The 21,789-nt window shown below is 40.7% G+C and overlaps 1 protein-coding gene across 1 annotated transcript in view; it reads right to left on the bottom strand.

Annotated features, from left to right (window-relative positions):
- Positions 1 to 11,346: 11,346 nt before the first annotated feature.
- C3H6orf58 (chromosome 3 C6orf58 homolog) overlaps positions 11,347 to 21,789 on the bottom strand; it is an 80,430-nt gene continuing 69,987 nt past the window's right edge. The window contains exons 6-7 of the mRNA XM_075200659.1: positions 19,654 to 19,892; positions 11,347 to 12,272 (exon numbers count right to left, since the gene is read on the bottom strand). Coding sequence (XP_075056760.1) covers positions 12,115 to 12,272; positions 19,654 to 19,892 — 397 coding nt within the window. The 3' untranslated portion in view covers positions 11,347 to 12,114. The remainder of the gene's footprint in view (positions 12,273 to 19,653; positions 19,893 to 21,789) is intronic.

Raw genomic sequence — 21,789 nt, 5'->3', positions numbered from 1 at the left:
CGAGCCTTAGAAAATGACCAGCTGATGAAGGAGCCGCGGGAGTCTGGTAAGAAGGCAGGGGGGGGGTGCAGGTTCAGCGGCAGCTGATGCTGTCAGACCGACGCCTTCTTCCCCAACCTCAGCTCTTAATATTTTGGGGCATCTGGATTGCGTCACCCTGATGGCGTGGGTCATGGCTCAGGCAGATGGGTCAATGCCGAGTAATAATCCGGCAGCAGTGGACACTGTAGGAGGTCAGAGTACTCCAGTATTGTGTAATAATTCAGTGGCCCCGGAAGTTGCAACCGGTTGCCAGGCAACCACTTCCGGTATCGGAGAAACCACACTTCCGGTTGCTAGAGACAACAGTGTGTGTGTGATCCTTTGCCGAAACTGTTTGGTGAGCGTGGAAAAGTTAAATTGTTGAATAGGGATACTCTGTCTCCTGTCCAAATGCAAATTGTGGAATCTATTTATGGGCTGCTCGTTGTTACTGAGGGTTCTAGGGCAGCACTGATTGTCATGGAAACAGTGGTTAAAAATAATCCTGGCATATTAACCCCAGTAGTTTCGAGTGTGGGAGGAAAGCAGGGAATGAACAAAAGTACTTCTAGTGTGCCCAAAATTAATGTGCACAATATAGGTATGTCCCCTGCAACACTGGGATCAGGGGATTACAGCAATTAGCAGCAATTAGCAGCAATTACAGTCTCAGTGCCGGATACAGCGTCATATACTGATTGAGTGGCTGGCCAGTCTGTATGATCTACTGCATCAGTGGTAGAAGAGGAAACATCAGCAGCCACTGATAAAACACCTGGAGGTAAATGTATCAAGATGAGAGTTTTCTGGCGGGTTTGAAAAGTGGAGATGTTGCCTATAGCAACCAATCAGATTCTAGCTATCATTTTGTTGAATGTACTAATTAAATGATAGCTACAATCTGATTGGCTTTTCAAACCCGCCGGAAAACTCTCAGCTTGATACATTTACCCCCTGGTGTCATATTATATGCTGGGGTAGTGTCTGGTCAGTCTGTGTCATTTGCTGCGTTAGGGGTAAGAGAGGGGACATCAATAGCCTCAGGTCAAACATTAGGCAGGACATCATACGCTGGCATATTGGCTGGTCAGTCTAGGAGTAGTATGGATCCCTTCCAGCAGGATTCTGGTGTTGGACAGCCTGTTAAAAGGTGCAATGTAGTGCAATTAAAATTTATTAATGAGGAGGTTCTTAGTAGGCCGGAATTTTTGGGTGCATTATTTTCAGCTTTTGGTTCCTCTGCTCCAGACCTCTTTGCCTGTATTCATGCCACGATTTTGACATCAGTTTTATGACTTACCATGGCCTCCAGGCCTTTTGGTCTAAATGGGCAACCCTAAAGGACAAGTCGCCGTGGGTGAATTTCAGGGCATATGCCATCACAAGGCAGGAGAGAGTTAAAATAGTTTTGGTCCGTAATGAGTCTCTGCCAGTAGTTGACTTAACTTTTTGGCTAAAGAGGTATTTGAACCTAATAACTCCTTTGGTGAAAGTTCCAGACCCGATCCAGCATGTTTGAGGTGGAGGATGGTCTACCACAGTTAGAATTAGCTGCACGGAGGCTGGCTCTGTCCATGTTCCATCGGCGGCCTTTATAGTCCGTGATCGTATACAGATATTCTATCCTGGCCAGCCAAGGATGTGCCATCGCTGTTGTCACTTCCGCCACTTCAGCATGAACTGTCTGGTGACTAAGTGTGGGCATTGTGGAGGACTGGGGCATGAGACGAGGCAATATAAGATCATTAGATGTAATCTCTGTGGTGTAATAGGGCATCCCTTTAGCCGTTGTCCCCAGGCTTTCCACAATGAGGGTGAAATTCCGGACGGTGAACTGCCTCAGGTTGCAGAATTAGTAGAGGCAGAGAAAAAACTTCTATTGTTCAACTGGCACCTGAGTCTGCTCAGATGAAACCTGTTCCTGCATCGAGGAGGGTACAGTCAGTGACTGTAGTAGAGAAAGCAGTAGAGGGGCCATTTTTAGTCCCAAAGAAGAAGGCTAAGAAAGGGGGTGGAGGGAGCTTAGAAAAAGAGGAATTGATTGTGGAAAATAAATACCTTGTTCTTTCAAGCGATGATGAAGCGAAAGGGAATGTGGTGAGGCAGGTGGATGGGTGTTTGGTACTTAGACCTAAGGTAATGAGAAGGAAATGCAAGCTCAAGTTAGCAACCCAATGTGAACCAAGTATCGTATACAAAAACCAAAGGACAAAAGTGGGTAAACATCTGCAAGTTTTACGGTTAATCTACTAAATGTGGAAGAGTTAGCTCCTCAGTCCCCCCCCCCCTGACCCCTTCTCAGTTATTTCTTTCTTCTTTAGTGGCCCCAGTTACTACCTTTCCCCCTGAGAAAATTGAATTCCCAGCGCTAACGCCTTTCCCTTCTGTCGCTATACATCCAGGTCCTTCGGATCCTTTAGTCCCTATCCCCTTAGGTAATTTAAGGGTAAACAGGGCGATATCTTCTGTGGATGTGGCGAAGGCATCTAAGTCTAAGTCTGTAATATGTAAAATAACAAGTGGTAAGATGTCTTATGTTTTTGATTCTTCTGGAGAGGAGGATGTAGAAATTTCCCTCTCTGACGGTGAGAATGTCCCTTCGGGCGTAAGTGTAAAGAGATGGGGTTCATCAGAAGAGGACTCCACCAAACGGGCAAAGAAGTAGTAATCTGGGTCCTACTTGTATAACTCAGAAGGATGGCTTCCCAGCCCATAAGGTTTGCCACCATTAATGTGGCATCCATTCTGTCCGAACGAGCTCGTTACATGGGCTCTGTTTCAGCATATCATATAACTTATTAGACTATGAGCGGAATATAACTTTTTATATAAGCACTGATTAGTCTAAGTTTCTTAACAGTAGTGACCCGCTGTACAGGCAGGTAGTTAGATAAGAGCCTTTATTACATATTTTGCCTATTAAATTCACACTGTACAATACCATTTAATAACAGTGTCTAAGACACTGCTGTCACCTACAGTCCATTTATATGTAATAGGATTACCAACTATCCAATAGGTGTCACTTTGATACTTTGTATCTAATAATCTAGGGTTTTTATAAGAGATACTTTAACCCCATGAATACACCCATTATATTTCAGGGACTATTTGTTGGCTAGTTTCTATCTTTTTAGGCAATTCTTTCTACCTATATTTCAGGCCATTAATACCTGCACATACTATTTGATTATTGGGTACTTTCACTAGCCTGTTTAGATCTGCATGGCACTATATATGTTAGGTTAGCCCCACTACCGGGTGTATTATTTTAAACTCTTTCTTTATTCAACACTTTATTTTAAAGATTCGCCTCTTTAACCTGGTTGTGTATTCTCATATATTTTTAATGAGTACTAATAAAGCTTTATGTTTTAATGTAATTATTTGTTCACACCTGGAGTGCTTATTAAGTCATTCCCTTCTTTTTCTCTTGGAACTATATAATAATGAACCTTGACCTTAGCACCCCCTCACGATATATACAATTTAGTTTGGTCCAATAGTGCGGTTGGTTTTCACCTAGTGCGGAGCTCTTTCCCCTTTCCCCATTCCCCATTCCCTTTTCTTTCCCAATTATATACATGTTATACTGAGAGTCTTTTCTCAGGTTACAGCTCCTGCACAGGTAAGATGAATAACACATCTAATACGAATTGATTATTTGACTCTGAGATACCCAACCATTTGATGTTGGATATCTAATTAATGATATTATTGATGGGATTTTGTACATCTAGATACTGCAACACACCAGATTTTGCATGAAATATTTCCAATTAACTCTGTCTCTTGGTAAGATAGATAAGATCCATGAAAATTTACTAACTGGGAATTACTCTTCCTACTTAAATTTAGGATCTCTTTTTGGTTTAGACAAAGATCAAAGGGATCAATAAGTGACAAATAAGATTATTCTTTTTATGTTTTTTTCAAGACTAATTATATATTTCTATCTATTGGGTTACACTTCAGAATGGCCACCTTTAATTTAAGAGCAGATCTTAATAAAAGATGCGATAGATGAAAAGATAATTTAGGATCCATTTTCCCCGATCAAGATACTATAAATATGAATAGTACTAATGACTCTTGGTTGGAGGGTCTAAACAAATTAAAAACACTAATGTTCAAACAAAGTAAAACTTGGTGGAACATAACTACGACTGAAAATTATATCAAGCAAACGATTACACCCCGAGGTCTCAGACCAAAATTGTTCCCAGCTTATGAGTTAGCTACTAAAGAATTAAAATCCGAATGGGAAACAGCTTTGTTCACACTTGGAGTGCTTATTAGGTCATCCCCTTCTTTTTCTCTTGGAACTATATAGTTTGGTACTTAGACCTAAGGTAATGAGAAGGAAAAGCAAGTTTAAGTTAGCAACCCAATATGAACCAAGTATTGTATGCTAAAAACCAAAGGACAAAAGTAAAAATAAAAAAGTGGAATCTATGGTGGGTAAAGATCTGCAAGTTTGAAGGTTAATCCACTAAGTGTGGAAGAGTTAGCTCCTCAGTCTCCCTCCCTGACCCCTTCTCAGGTATTTCTTTCTTCTTTAGTGGCCCCAGTTAATACCTCTCCCCCTGAGAAAATTGAATTCCCGGCCCTAACGCCTTTCCCGTTAGCAAAACCCCCTTCTGTCTCTAGTTCCAGGTCCTTCGGATCCTTTAGTCCCTATCTCCTTAGGTAATTTAAGGGTAAACAGGGCGATATCTTCTGTGGATGTGGCGAAGGCATCTAAGTCTGAGTCGGTAATATGTAAAATAACAAGTGGTAAGATGTCTTATGTTTTTGAGTCTTCTGGAGAGGAGGATGTAGAAATTTCCCTCTCTAACAGTGAGAATGTCCCTTCGGGCGTATGTGTAAAGAGATTGGGTTCATCAGAAGAGGACTCCACCAAACGGGCAAAGAAGAAGTAATCTGGGTCCTACTTGTATAACTCAGAAGGATGGCTTCCCAGCCCATAATGTTTTCCACCATTAATGTGTAATTCTGTCCAAACGAGCTTGTTACATGGCCTTTGAGTTTTTTCAGCACGGTTCAGGCTGATTTTTTATTTTTGCAAGAGACCAGGATAGGTCGGCTTGGTGACCTACATAAAGCTAAGAGAGAGTGAAGGCATGGGCCAGCATACTGGACTCTTGCGGCCAAGCCGTATGGTGTGGTGGTGGTCCTTTTTACCAACATGATAACTGTCCAACGAGTTATAGAGCTCCAAGTAGGTAGATGTATGATTTTGGATGTCAACCTGAGAGGACACAACCTGGGATTGATCAACATCTGCGGTCCTCAAACCAAATGGGAAAGGAAGTGTCTTTTCAGGGAGATAAAGCCATATCTTTTTTTGGCCCGGCAGATAGTCTTTGGTGGTGACTTTAACACTATTATTATGACCAAAGACAGGGAGGGTTCAAGGGCTTCTCTGGGCTATGATTCCATTATTCTAGTTAGTATGACGAGACAGGCGGGTCTGGTGAATGTGTATGTTCGCCATTCCCCAGATCTCATGGGTTTCACTTATTATAGAGGTAGCTGAGGTCTAGGATAGATAGGTTTTTCATTAAGGAGAGCTCGAAAATTTTGGCTCAGAGCTAAAGCTGGTATAATTCTCTGATCACGTTTACCTTAGTGTATCCTTGAATGCTTCAGGGACTCTTTAGAAAAGTAGGCGCCTTTGGCGCCTGAACTCTAAGCTCGTATAAGAAGAGGTGACAGTCCTTTAGGGACTTCTTTAAATCCCAAGACACGCTTATAGAGGCAGGTGGGAGTAGGTCAGAGTGGTGGGAGGTATTTGAAAAGAGGACCCAGGGTTTCTTCAGTGACCTGGTAGCTAGAAACAACTTGCTAAGAGAAAATACCTATTCAGCATTAAAAAGGAAACTTGTATTCCTGATCTCTGAACAGGAAGATGGTGTGGAAATCTCCTGAGTGAAGGCTCAGATGAGAGAGGTGCAATATGACCGGTTTGCTTCCTTGATTCTAGCGAGGGATTACGGGAAGAACCACTCGCCCAAACCTTACTGTAACTGCAGAAAATCGGTAGATATGAAAGAGATGAGAGGCCTATACGATGCGGAGGGTGTTCTCAGTGAGGATAAGGAGGGTATCCTTGGTGTTGTGCAGTCTTTCGACTCTGATATTTTGTCTGAGAAATCACTAGACAGAGAGAAGATGGACCATTTCCTAAGGGAGAAACCTGGTCTTGAGGATCTCAGCAGTTCCCTTGAGTCTTTGGGCAGCGAGATAATGGTGGATGAAGTCAGAATGGCCATAGATGAATTGTCTAAAAAGAAATCTACAGGCCCAGATGGCTTAACCTCCGAGTTCTTTAAGATCTTTGTGGACATTCTGGCTCCATGTCTCGTGGAGGTTTTTAATGAGAGCCTGGAGAGAGGCTTATTGCCTCCCTCCATGAGGGTTTCCGCACTTATTTTGCTGTCCAAAGGGAAGGATCAGTCGCGTATTGAGAACTGGTGCCCCATAGCCCTTCTCAATACCGACAGAAAGATTATGACAAAGGTACTTTTTAATAGACTGATGCAGATATCCGGTCAAATGCTTTCCCCCTCACAGCATTGCACTGTGAAAGGCCAAAGTACCTTCAGTGCAGTCCTGGGGGTCCGGGAGGCTATTGAGCAGTGTTGGGCTGAGAAGTGGGCAAAGTATCTTTTAGCTCTGGATCAGTCAAAGGCCTTTGAAATGGTGGATCACGAGTACCTGTGGGCTCTACTTCTGAGTTATGGTCTTCCAGTGCAGGTGGTGAATTGGCTTTGTACTATTTACAAACAGGCCGAGAGCTTCCCCCTTGTGAATGGTTGGGTAGGTCCTTCCTTTGTGGTCAACTCTGGAGTAAGGCAGGGTTGCCCCCTGAGCCCCCTCTTGTATGTGTTTGCAATAGATCCTTTCATTCGAAGAATTGAAGGCTGCTCAACAGGAGGGGTGCTGTTGGGTCTGGAGTGTCCTTTGAAGGTGGTTGCCTACGTGGCTGATGTCACTGTCTTCTTGTCGAGTCCTGTGGAAGCAATGGAATTAGCAATGTTAGCAGCAATGTTAAAGGTGATAAACTATCTGGGCTGATTCACGTGCATGCTGCATGAATCAGCCCAGATTGGTTAAAGGGACAGGAGGACGGATTACCTCCTGCTAAGACAAGTCTCAAATGTGTATAAAGGCTCTGTTTTATATTAAAAGCTGTTCTTCTTATATCGTCTGACCTGAGCATTGATACCTTCAATCAGTATGACTGCAAATAAACCACTTACTTCATAGACCAGCTTGGAAACTTCTCTATTCAGTGACCTACAGATTAGACCCAACTCTTATCCGTTCCCGGCTGTTCTGAGGTTTTGACCCAGCACCCAATACCACCGCTCTGCCCGCTACCTAGCAGTTCTGGCCAGTGTCATAGACCGGGGGAGATCCATCTACAGCAACCCTGATCTATAGGACGACGTCAGGGGTACCAGCCCAGGTACACTAGTAACAGGGTATGCTAGCAACGTCAGTCAGCCCGAAGAAACCCGTTTCTGGATGCCGATAAGAAGTCCAGTGACGGCAGCACTTGTAACCCCCTTCTACTATGGCAAGAGGGCGCATTTGGGATAGCAAAATGGAATGGTGGCCAAGTAAGCCCAGCCGGTTCCCAGCAACAGCAGACAGGGAGGCATAGGCGGTCCATCCTGTCACACTCTAAGATTAAATATATCTGGATTATGCTATAAGTAACTGCTATACTGCATGTGTTACTATATCCTGTTTTGTGCAAGCTTGAGAAGATGAAGAAAGCAGCACAGCCTTTATAAATATTCAAGTTAATTTATTTAATTGAAGAAGTTTTGCAGTTTTGAATATGCATATATAAATGTACATGTTTGCATGTACTCTGATTGGGTTGGCGCAGATAGTCACTAGCTGCAAAAGTTGCTTAAGGATTTTATTGCAAGCTAGAAAGACAGAATGGCATCTTGAAAAGCAAGGTTATTAAAATTTGTGCAGAAACAGATCTCAAATGGCCAGGTACACTCATTAACATGAGATCCACCACCACAAAAAACACAATTCCAAGGTACATGGTCTAAATAACTGGACCAATAGTGTCATTCCATTCAGCCGGTGATTGGGTATATTTGCAAAGTGCACTAGAAGAAGTCCTCCTTGGAATTCAGGTGGAAAAGCCAATATCAGGTGCTGCTGATCAGTCAAAAACCTGTCAAATGCTAAGGGCTCAATAGGATAGCATTTTGTACAGTATTCTGTACAAAGCAAAGGGAACACAATAAAGTCAACATCTGCCTATGTTGCTATGGTCTTTGATGCCTAGAAGTGCGAGGAGGATCTGCAAAAACATATTAGGAGGATTTTCTGCAACAATTAAACTGCTGTTCATTGCTTGCCTTTTAGGGTTTCGCAGCCCAGTATTCCATATTACTTTGTTCCATTTCTATCTAGCTGGCCTGCATCAACATGTCAAAACCATTAACAAAACTGTTGGATATCTGCTCAAACTACCATTCTAGGGACTGTGTACCAATGATGCCTTCTCCATTTACTTTGATAGACTTTTGTCAGTAATCCTCCAAGAGGAGCAATCCAACAATTTGCAGTAACATGGGAGAAACAGTAAGTGGGCTGGAAAAGTTATCATGGACAAATCTGTGTATCTATAATAACCCACTTCTGTTTCTGTCTTAAGTTGCTTCATAAATAATGGAATTAACCCAGTGGGAAATACCGTATTTCCCCATGTATAAGACGCTCCCATGTATAAGACACACCTTAATTGCCGGCAGCCTTAGCTGTCAAAAAGTGTGCTGAGTGTGTTGAGATTGCAGGATTGAGATTTTGCTGAGAAGTGTGCTGTGTGCTGAGATTGCAGGGGCTTTCTGCCGGCGGCTGCACACTATGTGCTGGTCCGTTCCACAAAGACCGGCAGGGAGAGTGTGCTGGCCAGCTGCTCTATTTGTGTTTTAAACAAACTCTCCCCACCTGTCTCTGCCGAACGGACCTGCACATAGTGTGCAGCCGCCGGCAGCAAGCCCCTGCAATCGCCCCCGCTGACACTGTACCACTGCCTGCTCCCCCCTAGATCCCCTCGCTACCACTGTATAAGACGTACCCAGTTTTTAGACCCCAAATTTTTGGAAAAAAGGTGAGTCTTATATATGGGGAAATACGGTATTCAGTGTAAAGTCTCTGTAGGTTATATATGCTACATTGTATGATAAGACGCTGCATGTAGGAGGCCATAGATGAGCCTCAGCAATAGTTCACATGTAATTATCTCATTTAGAATTAGGAGCAAACCTAACTAGGAAAAGATGCTAATTTGCCCCTAGACAAACCATTTTTCAATTTAACTAATGTAAATGTTTTCATTTTTTTTGTACATAGAGAAAATACTGCCTGCTTTTGCATTTACACACAAATATCAGGCAGGTTTATTTCTATGCACAGTCTAAATTTGCTTCCTCTGCACCATTAGATAGGTTTGCCAAGGTGGAAAATGGTGCATTCCAGCTAAATTTTTGCTGAACTCTATATGCTTAGGAGAGCACTTAAGAAGGGGGCTTATGTTACCCAGAAAAGCCCCCCTCCACGCACACACTAAAACACTCATTTTTTTGAGGGATCTGCCTATGTTTTAATTAACTATCACTTCAACAAAAAATGGCCACCGTTATTGTTCTTATTTTGGCTCTAGTGTATGGCTCTTGCTTATGTGTTTCCTCTAGGGTGATTTTAAGTACTAAGAATATGCAGTAAAAGTAAGTTACTCTTTTGCTTTTTTTTTTGGCTACTGAGAGTGATGTGAACCGCTGGGTGATTAATTGTAACACTAATTGTAGCTTTTATTTAGTTGGATGTGAGAAGAGATTAGTATTTAGTTAAAAATATATTCTTTAACACATATTATTAAATTTATATACATATTATGGGTCTAATTATATTATTATTATTATGACAACTGTTTTTTTGTTTTGTTTTTCTTTTTGCCATAATCAAGCATTTGGGACCAGCAATATATATCAGAATAATCCTCCCAGAGGGTACTCTGTAAGTTGCGTGATGAATATAAATCTATGCTATTATAAATATTCTTCCAGATGCAGACCTGGGGCCTGATTCATTAAGGAACTTAAATTAATAAGTTTCTTATTTAAGTCTCCTGGACAAAACCATGTTACACTGCAAGGGGTGAAAATTAGTTTTCTGTTTTGCACATAAGTTAAATACTGACTGTTTTTTCATGTAGCACACAAATATCAACTTTAAATTTCAGTGTACAAATAAGCTATCAATTATTTGTGTGCTACATGAAAAAACAGTCAGTATTTAACTTATGTGCAAAACAGAAAACTAATTTTCACCCCTTGCATTGTAACATGGTTTTGTCCAGGACACTTAAATAAGAAACGTCTTAATTTAAGTTCCTTAATGAATCAGGCCCCTGGATTCTAAATAAATGTGACTCTGGTATACTCCTATTATTAAAGCCTTGGGATCTTAAAATCTTCAAATATATTAAAGGACAGTAGAACGATTTGTCTGATGACCTTTTCACATACAGAACTATACAGATGACAAAGGGTTATCCACTGTGACTGGAGGTTTTGTCGTTTTTACTACCAACAGAGAAAGGAGTTTTTCATTGTGACTGAGAGATTCATTATGAAGGGACGAAGAAATTGCAGATTCATTTGATTGATTTCAAATATGGATTTAATACCTTTCTTTTCAATGACAGGTATAAAAAAATGTAGCAAGCACATTAAGCAGTTGTATTGTGTAATTCTAAGATTTTATCTGGATTGGGAAGGATTTTTTCCCCAACTGTGAAGTCAAAATGGCAGATACTTCACTGGGGGTTTGTTATGCCATGTTCTAGATCATTATATCTAGAAGTCTTTTTTCATCTTTACTAACTATGGCATTATGACAAACACCCTGCCTTTGAACTGCTGACCATTACAACCTACTACATCACTGCTAGACCTTGCACTGTTTGTGTAATGTGTCTGTTGGTATGATGCTAATAAGACAAGTAGTGCTTGTGGCAAAACATTTCTTGGGTGAATTAACCTAATTATGCAACAGCTGACAGCTGCAGTAATTACTTTAAAATTATAATACATGATATCTGTTAAAGTATAATGACTCTGATCTATGAACCAAGTAATTAAAAGAAAAAAAACATTAAAACATTCTTCTTTAAACATCATTACTTTATTTTCTTTGAAAGTGTTATATATTAAAACCATATTAGAAGTGTATACATTGTGTGACACAATGTAATTGAAAACTATGTCTAGAGTTATTAAAGGTCATATAAACATTTAATCAAACTTTGCCCAAAAACTTAGTCATTTAGTTTTTAGTTTTTCTATTTAGGAAATGTTTAAAAGGTCTTAAAATAAAATTATATACTTAAAAAATTGATTGCAGTAATTATACACGAAAAGCATGAAATTGACCTGTTTTGGTGAAAAACAGTGATGCTGTAAAGATTTTAATTATTCTTAGAGCAATGTACTTGTGACATTAGTCAATGCTCTCAACTGTAGTACCTGATCCAGAAGCAATGGAAGGAACAGAAAACAATTATTGTCTTTTAATGTAGAGAATACCATGATATTGACTGCGGTATCGTCATCACAGTTCGCTGAAGTGGGTTTAATGAAATTGCTATTTGCATCTATTTATCTGTGACACAAATCACTTAATCAGCTCAGAGGAAAATAACATCCAGTGATTATGGCAAAGCACTTGTCCTACTCCAGTTTGATCTTTCATATTACAGCCCCATTTTCTGCCAACCCTCACAGTAGAGTGCATGGGGAGTGTAGTTTCAGTCCAGTGATTGCCTGGCCTTATATCAATCTCTCTCCTTATAATCACTTAGAAGACTAATTAACAGAGTTCTCATTTGTATTTTCAGCAAGACATTTGTTAACGAGAAGGGAATGAGATAAACAAGAGTTGCTAATTGGAAAATTAGGTGTAACAGCATTACCTTATTAAAAGGTGTCAGCTAGTCATTTTCATAATACAATTCTGCTAAATATGATCATTCCTTTATGTGTTACGTTTCTTCTAACATGCAGAATTTTTAATCAATTCCATAATAATTTGAATTACTGTTTGCGGTGCCAAGTGTGGGTCTGTAACTATATTTTGAAGAAGATTTCTTCCTGCAGCTTTTCCTTGTTCAGAGCACATGGCCTTTTTCCATAGCCTCAAAAGAAGACCACCTATTGGAATAAAAGAAGATATTAAAGATAGCCCTGCTATTCTGAGATGCATACAATATATATTACTATACTGTTTAATGGTTGATTTTAGTCTCTTATTCGTGTGTGTGTGTGTGTGTGTGTATGTATGTGTATATATATATATATATATATATATATATATATATATATATATATATATATATATATATATATATATACACACACACACACACACACGTGTGATCCTCCCTTACAGGGTTAATTAGTGTGTGGCCACACCTGTCCACAGCATAGAAATTTCAGAAGATCAGAGACGACCTGTGTGTCCTTCTAGAGGCAGGAAATCTGATAGGATAAATTAGAGATGGACAAGGAGCCTATCCTAGGAGACTGGAATATGCCAGTCAGAGGCTCAGCAATGAGATAAGGAGAAAGTTCAGCAATTAGTTAAGTAAAGGACCCAAAGTGAGGCCATTGTGTGTCCTGCAAGAGACAAAGAGGACTGACTGAGGAGTGAACCTCGGACAATTAAAAGGACTGTGTATGTGTGTATGCAGCCTCTAAAGATAGCGGTAAATGGCCTAGTTGCCCACTGACTGAAGTAGGGCCAATAAGTGAGATAGTGCCTTGAATTGGGACTATGTATCTATTACTTTCAGGTATTGCAAATGATTAAAGCTCATTTATATTTAATCTTTGAGTTTGCTGGATGGGGACTCTTATTTTGCACCATAACACTAAGCAATAGTCAAAAGGTTTGCTACCTTTGAACTAATTCCTGTCACAAAATATATTTGAGAGACTGAGAGTTAGAGAGAAAGAATAGTAAAGCCCAATTAATAAAGGTGCACTTGTCACAATGGAAGTTTATTGGAGGCTATCTGCTGGTGTTGACGTGACTGAGCAGGGAGGCACGGAATCAAACGCATCCTTGGTATTCACCAGGGACCCCCGCAAGGAAGTATGGACTTGGTTGCAAAGGGTGCGCAGGTCGCGGTTCTCAAAGACAGTCACCAGCGAGATAGGTGAACAGCAGATAGTCATACAAGCAGAGGTCAAAACCAGTAGGACGATACAGTACAGAGTCGGAAGCCAAAGAGTAGTCAGGGAAGCAGAGTAGTACCAGGAGTGCTGAGTTAATGCCAAATCAGGATCCATAGAAAGTCAGTAATAAGCAGAGTCAGCAGGATACTAGGGACAGAAGACTGGAACAACGCTGGAGATCAGGTGTGAGCTTAATACTCTGGCACCCTTGTGGTGTCAGAGGCAGGTTTAAATAGAGGCAGAGCGCTCCTGATTGGAGCGTGAGAAAGCCTGCTCTGGATAGGCAGATGCAAAGTGAACAGCCCCCTGATTCAGACAGGAAGCGTCACCGCTGCTCAACAATTGGGCGCTGAGCCTATGTATGCAGTTGGCCGGCAGCACTGCGTTCTGTTGCTAGAAAACAGAACGCTTGTGACCAGAAGGAGTCGGGCGTTCGTCCCTGGGAGCAGCAGCACTGCAGGGACGGCGCCTGACAGTACTAAGCTCAAAAGTGCAATAGTGTGTCAAGAAGAGTGAAAACAAGAGAGGGGAAGAGACTAAGACAGGGTTGGGAGCAGTGCTCAAAGTGAGGCGGTATCTGCAGGTATAACATAACGGCACTTCACCTAACTTCAGGAGCATCCAGGGCCGGCGGTTAGTGGTGAAATCAAGGCGGGGGAGCACCATACTGGAACGGCGATCCGCTCCACCTGCTTTCCCTGCAGCTGCCTGCTCTTGTCTGGTCCATTCTCACTGACAGTGTCGGGCATGACATCACCAAGTCCCGACACTGTCAGTGAGGAATGACACAGAGAGGAGCAGGAAGCTTCTGCCGCATGCAGCTCCCATGGACAAGCAGAAGACAGAAGAAAGAAGCACATAGAGAGGTAAGCATAAATGGAGGGGGACAGCAGGGAAAACAGGGTGATGAAGGAAGGCACAATGTAATGTGCACAGGACGGTGAAGGCTTGCACAATGTAATGGACACAGGGTGATGAAGGATTGCACAATGTAATGGACACAGGGTGATGATGGAGGACACAATGCAATGGGCACAGGGTGATGAGTGAGGGCACAATGTAATGGGCACAGGGTGATGAAGGAGGGCACGGTGTAATGGAGGGGCTTTTTGTGATATGGAGGCAGGGCCGTAACTAGGGCTGTGCAATAGGAGCGACCTCCCAGGGTGCAATGCTGAAGGGGAGCGCAGTTTATGAATATTTTAGGTTCATTTGGTTAAAATTGAGGGCTAGGGGGCGGCATTTTTGTTACTTGCCCCAGGAGCTAAAATTTTAAGTTACGGCTCTGTATGGAGGGGCACATTATGATTAAGGGGAAAAAAGACTGATGAAGGAGGTGACAGTGTGATAAGTGAGGGGGCACATTGTGATAAGTGAGGGGGCACATTGTGATGAGTGTGGTTACACATTGTGATGAATGAGGGCACAGTGTGATGAAGGAGCAAACACTGTGTGATGCAGGGGGCACAGTGTGGAGAAAGAGGTCACAGTGTGATAAGGAGAAAGCACAGTGTGATGAAGGAGGTGCATTGTTATGATCAAAACTGTGAGGGGCAATACTGTGAATTTACTAGTGAATGGAATAATAGGAGCAGGAACAGGGAAAGATAGAGAGGACCAAGGAGTAAGAGAGGATTGAGAGAAGCAGGGTGTGAGGCACAGGGGACAATAGGTAACGAGGGAGAGAGAGGGACACCTGCAATGAACATAGGGGCACATAGGAACAGAGAAAAGAAACAGATAAGGGAAAGATAAATGGTAACATGGAAGATAAAAGGGAGATATTTTGGATACTTTTATTATAATATTATAGAGATATGAGGAAAAATGTAAGTCCACAAAGGAGACAGAAGGGAGAGGTGGAGGGACATAGAGGAAAGGTAATTTGACACAGGAGAGGTGGGGGACACAGGGAGGATAGCCTTGCAATATTTAATATGTTTTATATTAATATTACTATATACTGTTAAATTGCATCTAAAATGAATTTCACTCTGTCAAAATTTCTTGACCTTTGGGGTGCCCGGCCATTCATTTCAAAGTGGAAGCTCAACACCAGAGGAAATTTATACAGATATGATGGCATCTTACCAGAGAAATGTGGTTGGTTGGAATGGAAGAATATTTGTAAAAATTAATTGATTGGGTAAATAAAGAGAGATGATAGCGAGGAATAAAAGAAGAATATTAATGGGGCAAAGCTTAGATGAGGATAGGTATATTACTGTTTTTAGAATATGATAAAAACATGATTGTTGTAAGCACTCATTTACGACCATTAATAATGATAGACTGAGTGTGTCACACAAAATGAGTGTAAGTCACAATAAGAGGGGGGCATGTATGAGATAAAAACCCCAATCTAGTCATTTGTTTAATTTGTGAAGAATGTGCCTGACTTACGCCAGGCATATGTCACAGACACTTACATCCCACTTGCACCTATGGTTGTATCCATTTATTTTATTTGCAATAAATGCTTTTGCTAAAACCTAAAAACCTCTCTAATACAGCAGAAACAACCCCCTTCTCATGTAAAACCAAAAAATATGTTTGTCTTAAAAATTCACAAATGCATAATAATAAGCATAATATATGCATGAACGAAAGCATTGATAAGCTTTATTGGTGCAATCACAAGCAGGAGTAGTAATGCTGTCTGTCTGATTATACACAGGCTAAAGGGAAGTTTATAGTCAGGACAGAACAGATTGGCTGTTGTGAGTAACAGGTCATCTTTGCCTTTTGCACCATGATATTAAATAAGGACTTGGAACATTCTAAGATTATTATAATCTTATACAGTTATATTATGCACCATATAACATATTTGTTTGCACCATAACTAAACTTATTTGAAATAATTATTTAATAAACTGAGCACGTTCTAAAGTTATTCTTTCCCATGTACCTTGATGAAGTCTGAGGGAAATAAGCAGTGCATTGAAATGTTCTGAGAATAATTCTGGTATTATATTTTCAGTTTATACAAAGCATATTTAACTAAATCAATTCTGAAAATTACATTTGAAGTAAATGCATTCAAATATTCATTTTGTAATATTAAGTCAGCAAACTCAACATTCAATTATCCATCAAAGTACATAAAGTTTGACTAGCATTATTGCTCTAAAAATGTAAATAGTAAATCTTACTTAAGATTACAAGTGACAGCTGTATTTAATCTGTGTTATTATATACTGAATATAATATCGAAAGTTAAACTTCTATTATTGTGCAAACACAAATTAAATGTGGTCAGTATATTGCTGGGACCACCTCACCAGCTCACAGACCACAGGATGTGATAATGAGAATTAAATGGCTCAAGACGGAAACAGTTTGAGTCAAAAAGCAGAATTGTTGTTTTCAGTGGTGTACAGTAGATTAAAGCATGCAAACTTCAAATGTATATCTTTGGTAAACCTTCACACATTATATATCAGACAGTGACAGATACAAGAAAATAGGAAATTCCTATTGTACATTTATATGTATGTAGAGCCTGTCATAGCCAGATCCTATTAACAATAGCAAAATGGAATGGTGTTGTGGGAGTTGAAGTTCAAAGTCATTGATTATTAAAGGAGCTTTGATGTTGACTAAGACTACAGTAGGTATTATGGCAGGTGAAGAAAACAAATTGCAGCTTATACACCTATATTTCATGTCACGCTAATGTTATCCATATTAACCGTTTATGCTTGCTTAAGCAGTATATTTTACACTATTATTGATAGTTAATAGAATGAATAATCAAGAAATACTTTTAAGTGTATTTACAAATTGCAATTTTTAAAAATATATATTTGTATTGAAGGATTTTGAAAGAAAAATGAATGGGGGAAGAAGGATACAGAAAGGAAGAGGGGGCTAGGGTATTGGAGCATGATAAAATTTGTTTTCAATGATAAGGGTTCATAACAGAACAATCAATTATACAGGCAATCAGGCAATACCATAGATCATCCTATCTTTAACTATAACATATAACCAGCATTCAAGAGTGGTCTTGGAAGGTATTGGGGGAGAAGATATAGAGGGATCCAGGGGAATGTTAGTAAGGAGGAGGGGGGACTGAGAAACTGGAGTATGGAGTGTATTAAGTGACTGGTGAAGGGCTATCAGCGTAGTAAAATGTCCAAGCATTCCATATGTTAGAAAATTGAAGGGGGTGATCGTGTATAATACTAGTCATGTGCTCTAACTTGAATGTTTGTCAAACTTTATGGATAATTGGTTGAATGTTGGGTTGGGTCTGTTTTTTTCCCAGTTTAAAGTGATGAGAGATCTTGCTGCAAAAAGGATGTAACCAATTTAATTTTGTGTGTATTTCGGGAGATTGGAGACCGGGCAAAGGAGGAGGTGGTAGGAGATATTGTGTGGCAGGTACCTGTGTGATAAGTGAAATCAAGCAATGGACCCCTCTCCATTAGCCCACGATTCCAGGACAGTCCCACCATGTATGGGACAGAGTGCCCTCTGCACCACAACCAGGCCAGCAGGCAGTTGAAGCATTGGGATAAATGGTACCAAGTCTGGATGGAACTAAGTTTATATGAGTTCTCCTTTAGCTGTGCACAAATGGTGCTTTTAGCTACTTCTTCGCGTATCCGGGACCAGTCCTCAGGGGGAAATTCACCCATAGCCCTCTCTGATCTGAGTTCATGTAGCTCCTTGATCAATTGGCCATGTTTAATGAGAAGTGAGTAAAAGGTTGAGATGAGGTCGTTGGAGGATGAACTGCCGAGGCAGAAGACTTCCAGTACAGTATGGATATGTGGACTTTGACTAATTTTATCCTTATAAAAGTTGCGGATCTGTAAATACGAAAAAAAATTCTTCTTTTTCTGAGACAGTGTCATGGAAGAATTTAATGTTGTGAGATGTCCAGCATTTAAAATTGCTGGGGTTGAGTCTCAGAGGAAAATGGTAATTATTCCACAATTGTGTCATCAAGTGGGAGCGTATCATCAAGACAAAAGGATGTGTGCAGTAGGTCCACATTGACAACGAAAATTGGAGAGTCTGGGGGAGTAGTGATGACTGTGGGTGATCTTTGGGGATCTATCCAAAAGAAGGAAAAGGGAAAGGGAGAATACATGTGAAGAAGTCACCCTCAATATCAGCCTATAATCTATGAGTATGCGCATGTGCTATTGCTACCTGTGTAAGGTGTAGCAAAACTGTTTATTCAGATGCAGGCTCACAAATAGCCAAACAAGGTCAACATACAAACAGAAACTTATATAGCAATTTAAAGCTGATAAAAGTGTATTGGTGAATCGTCACTGAAGTATTTAGCTTGACATCAAACTAACAAGGGAGAAAGTCTGAAATCAATGCCCAGTACTCATGATAGTGATAGAGGAACAGGGCTCCTGTGACAGCACTTTGATCTGGGATCAGGGAGGGGCCGAGCGTTTCTCTGGTAGGATAAGAGGTTGCCGTAGGTGTGGAAGGTCCCTGGATGGAGTACAGGTTCAACTTCCCTGGTAAGTATTACTTGTGGAGGAGCAATGTTCAGACTCCGTCAGAGGGGTTGTTCAAGATGGCTCCTGGCTGCCTCTGTGGGAATTCAGAAAAGTCCTGGAGGTGCAGGTGTAAGCTGGGATAGCTTGTCCCAGGAGCCTTGGGATAGAGTAGACAACTGGCAACAGTGGGATTCAAGGTCATATAGGGCCGGTTAGGCTTCCCTAATTTTGGTACTAGATATGGCTCGCATGTTAGACTTAGCACCAGGTTGCGTTCTTCATATTAGACCTGACACCAGGTATTGTTCTGCATATTAGATTTTGCACCATATATTTGTTAGCGTATACAACATAGAGCCACTAAATATTCCATTTTAGGTGAAGTTTTTCTTTAACTATTGGATTTAAAATTGCATGTTTCCTCCCCAGTATTATTCATCATCACCATTTATTTATATAGCGCCACTGATTCCGCAGCGCTGTACAGAGTACTCATTCACATCAGTCCCTGCCCCATTGGAGCTGACTTATTCTTACTTATTCTATGACCATCTTTTTGATACATTCTGTTGCATAGAATTTATAACGATAATACCATCTTTACTTTATTGTCTAGCAGAAAAATAAATTAACAGGCTGCAATTTGTTAATTTAACCCAACTTATTTTTTTCTCTATGACACTTACTTTGTTATTCTTCTCTACTATCAAACTTACTGATCTAGCATGCAGGCTAATACTACTAGGGAATTGCTCACTATATTATATATGGCAAAAATAATCCAGAAGTTATATTGTACTGTTTAATAAGAATAAATAGAAATTAACAGTATGTACTAAAAGCATATTGCACACCTAATTATATCTATAAAATACACATACCTGTAAGAGTATTTACGTTTTTGATCGAATGTAAAGATAACAGAACCATGTTTTCCTGTTTAGAGAAGTCAGAGATGTAGGGAGCCACATCACCATCAACCAACATTCTGTGTGGAAGGAAAGTCTGAAACTCATTTGTGCTCTGGAAATCAGTGGGAAAATCAGTAGCTGCAATGAATTCAACGGCTGTTGCCCAATTTTTACCAAAGTTTCCTTCAGGTGCTGAAATGTAGCTTAACCTGTATAGAAATATGAATATAATATTTTAGAAACATTATTTATTCACTGCAACATTATTTTAGCTGTGTAATAATCACACAATTTCAACACATGTAGCCACAAAATAGATTTTTAGCCACAAATGTAGCTGTCAACCAAACAATAAGTTTTAATTTTGTAATACAAGATCAATTCTGTAGCCACTAAATTAGTTTTAATTCAAAATCATGTGATGGCACACAAACTATAAAGTCTAATTTTTTTTTTAACTCAATATTTTATTATATAAACACAAGTAACAGAACAATTAAATGGAACTTTAATGATACAAATAACCGCCAGTGTCACTTACAGCTGTAAAAATAAAAATCACATTAAAACCGGGTGGTAATGAATAAAAGGGGGGGGTGAATGAAGCTATAGGGATTGGAGGGGCAGGGAAGGAGGGAAGGGTATGGTCATCAGGTAAAGGGAGCAAAGAAGAGTGTAGACTCCAATGGGGAGGAAGGTCGACAAGACTGTATTATAGGACTCAGAGAAGCAGCAGGCCTGGGGTCAACTGGGGGAGAGGGCTATTTAGAGGGTGATAAAGTGGGGAGCCCTAGAAATAGAGCCAGGGAGCCCAGATTTGATGGAATTTGTTCTCCTTGTCTTGTAGTAGTGAAGTGATTTTTTTCCATGTTAGCAAGAACCAGCCATAGGACCTTAGAGAAAAGACAAGGGGGGGGAGGGGGCACTCACGCTTCCACAACCTAGCTATCATCTAGCGCCCACCAAAACATCATCATCAACATTTATTTATATAGCGCCAGAAAATTCTGTAGCGCTTTACAATTGGGAACAAACATTAATAAAACAATACTGGGTAATACATACAGACAGAGAGGTAAGAGAACCCTGCTCGCAAGCTTACAATCTATGGAACAATGGGAGTTTGAAACACAAGGGCATGTGCTACATCATATAGCACACTGGACCAGCTAGAATGCAAAGGTAAAAGTATTAAGTGGGCTGTGTGTGTAGCAATATTGGTCAGAGGGTTGTTGTTTTGTGTATAGGGTGGTAATAGGGTAACCTAGGGAGATTAAGATGCTGGTTGAGGAATATCATAAGCTTCTCTGAAGAGGTGAGTTTTCAGAGAACGTTTGAAGGTTTGAAGACTAGAGGAAAGTCTTACTGTGCGAGGAAGGGAATTCCACAAAGTGGGTGCAGCCCGAAAAAAGTCCTGTAACCGAGAATGGGAGGATGTAATGAGAGTGGAAGAAAGACGCAGATCTTGTGCAGAACAGAGGTATCGAGTAGGGAGATATTTTGAGACCAGTGAGGAAATGTAGGTCGGTGCAATTTTGTTGACGACCTTGTATGTTAGTAGAAGAATTTTATATTGGATTCGTTGAAATACAGGCAACCGATGTAGAGAATGACAGAGTGGCTCAGCAGAGGAAGAACAGTTTGCAAGGAAAATCAATCTAGCCGCTGCGTGCAAAATAGATTGTAGGGCTTTAAGTCTGAATTTGGGAAGACCAGTAAGGAGGGAATTGCAATAGTCGATGCGGGAGATGATGAGTGCATGAATTAAGGTTTTTGCGGTGTCTTGTGTGAGATATGTGCGTATTCTGGAAATGTTCTTTCGATGTATGTAACATTATTTAGATATTGTTAGGAACCCCTCCAGCCGGCACAACACAACCCGGAGTCTACTCTGCCAGTCAGGTGTTCACTGGAGCCCCTGATGGTGGGGACAGACTGGGCTGCAGACTGACAGAGGGTCGTGAAGTGTGTACCGGCTGGGGAGAACCCAGGCAAGAAGAGTCAGGTCCACGCAGAGGTCAAAGGCCGGCAGCAGGTAACAGTAATGATGAACAAGCTGAGGTCAGAGGTCACAGGCAAAGTAGCAGAACGGGTAAACAAGCCAAG

The sequence above is a fragment of the Mixophyes fleayi genome, chromosome 3 (assembly GCF_038048845.1).
Source record: "Mixophyes fleayi isolate aMixFle1 chromosome 3, aMixFle1.hap1, whole genome shotgun sequence".
NCBI classification, from domain to species: Eukaryota; Metazoa; Chordata; class Amphibia; order Anura; family Limnodynastidae; genus Mixophyes; species Mixophyes fleayi.
This window is presented reverse-complemented; position numbering and strand designations above follow the sequence as displayed.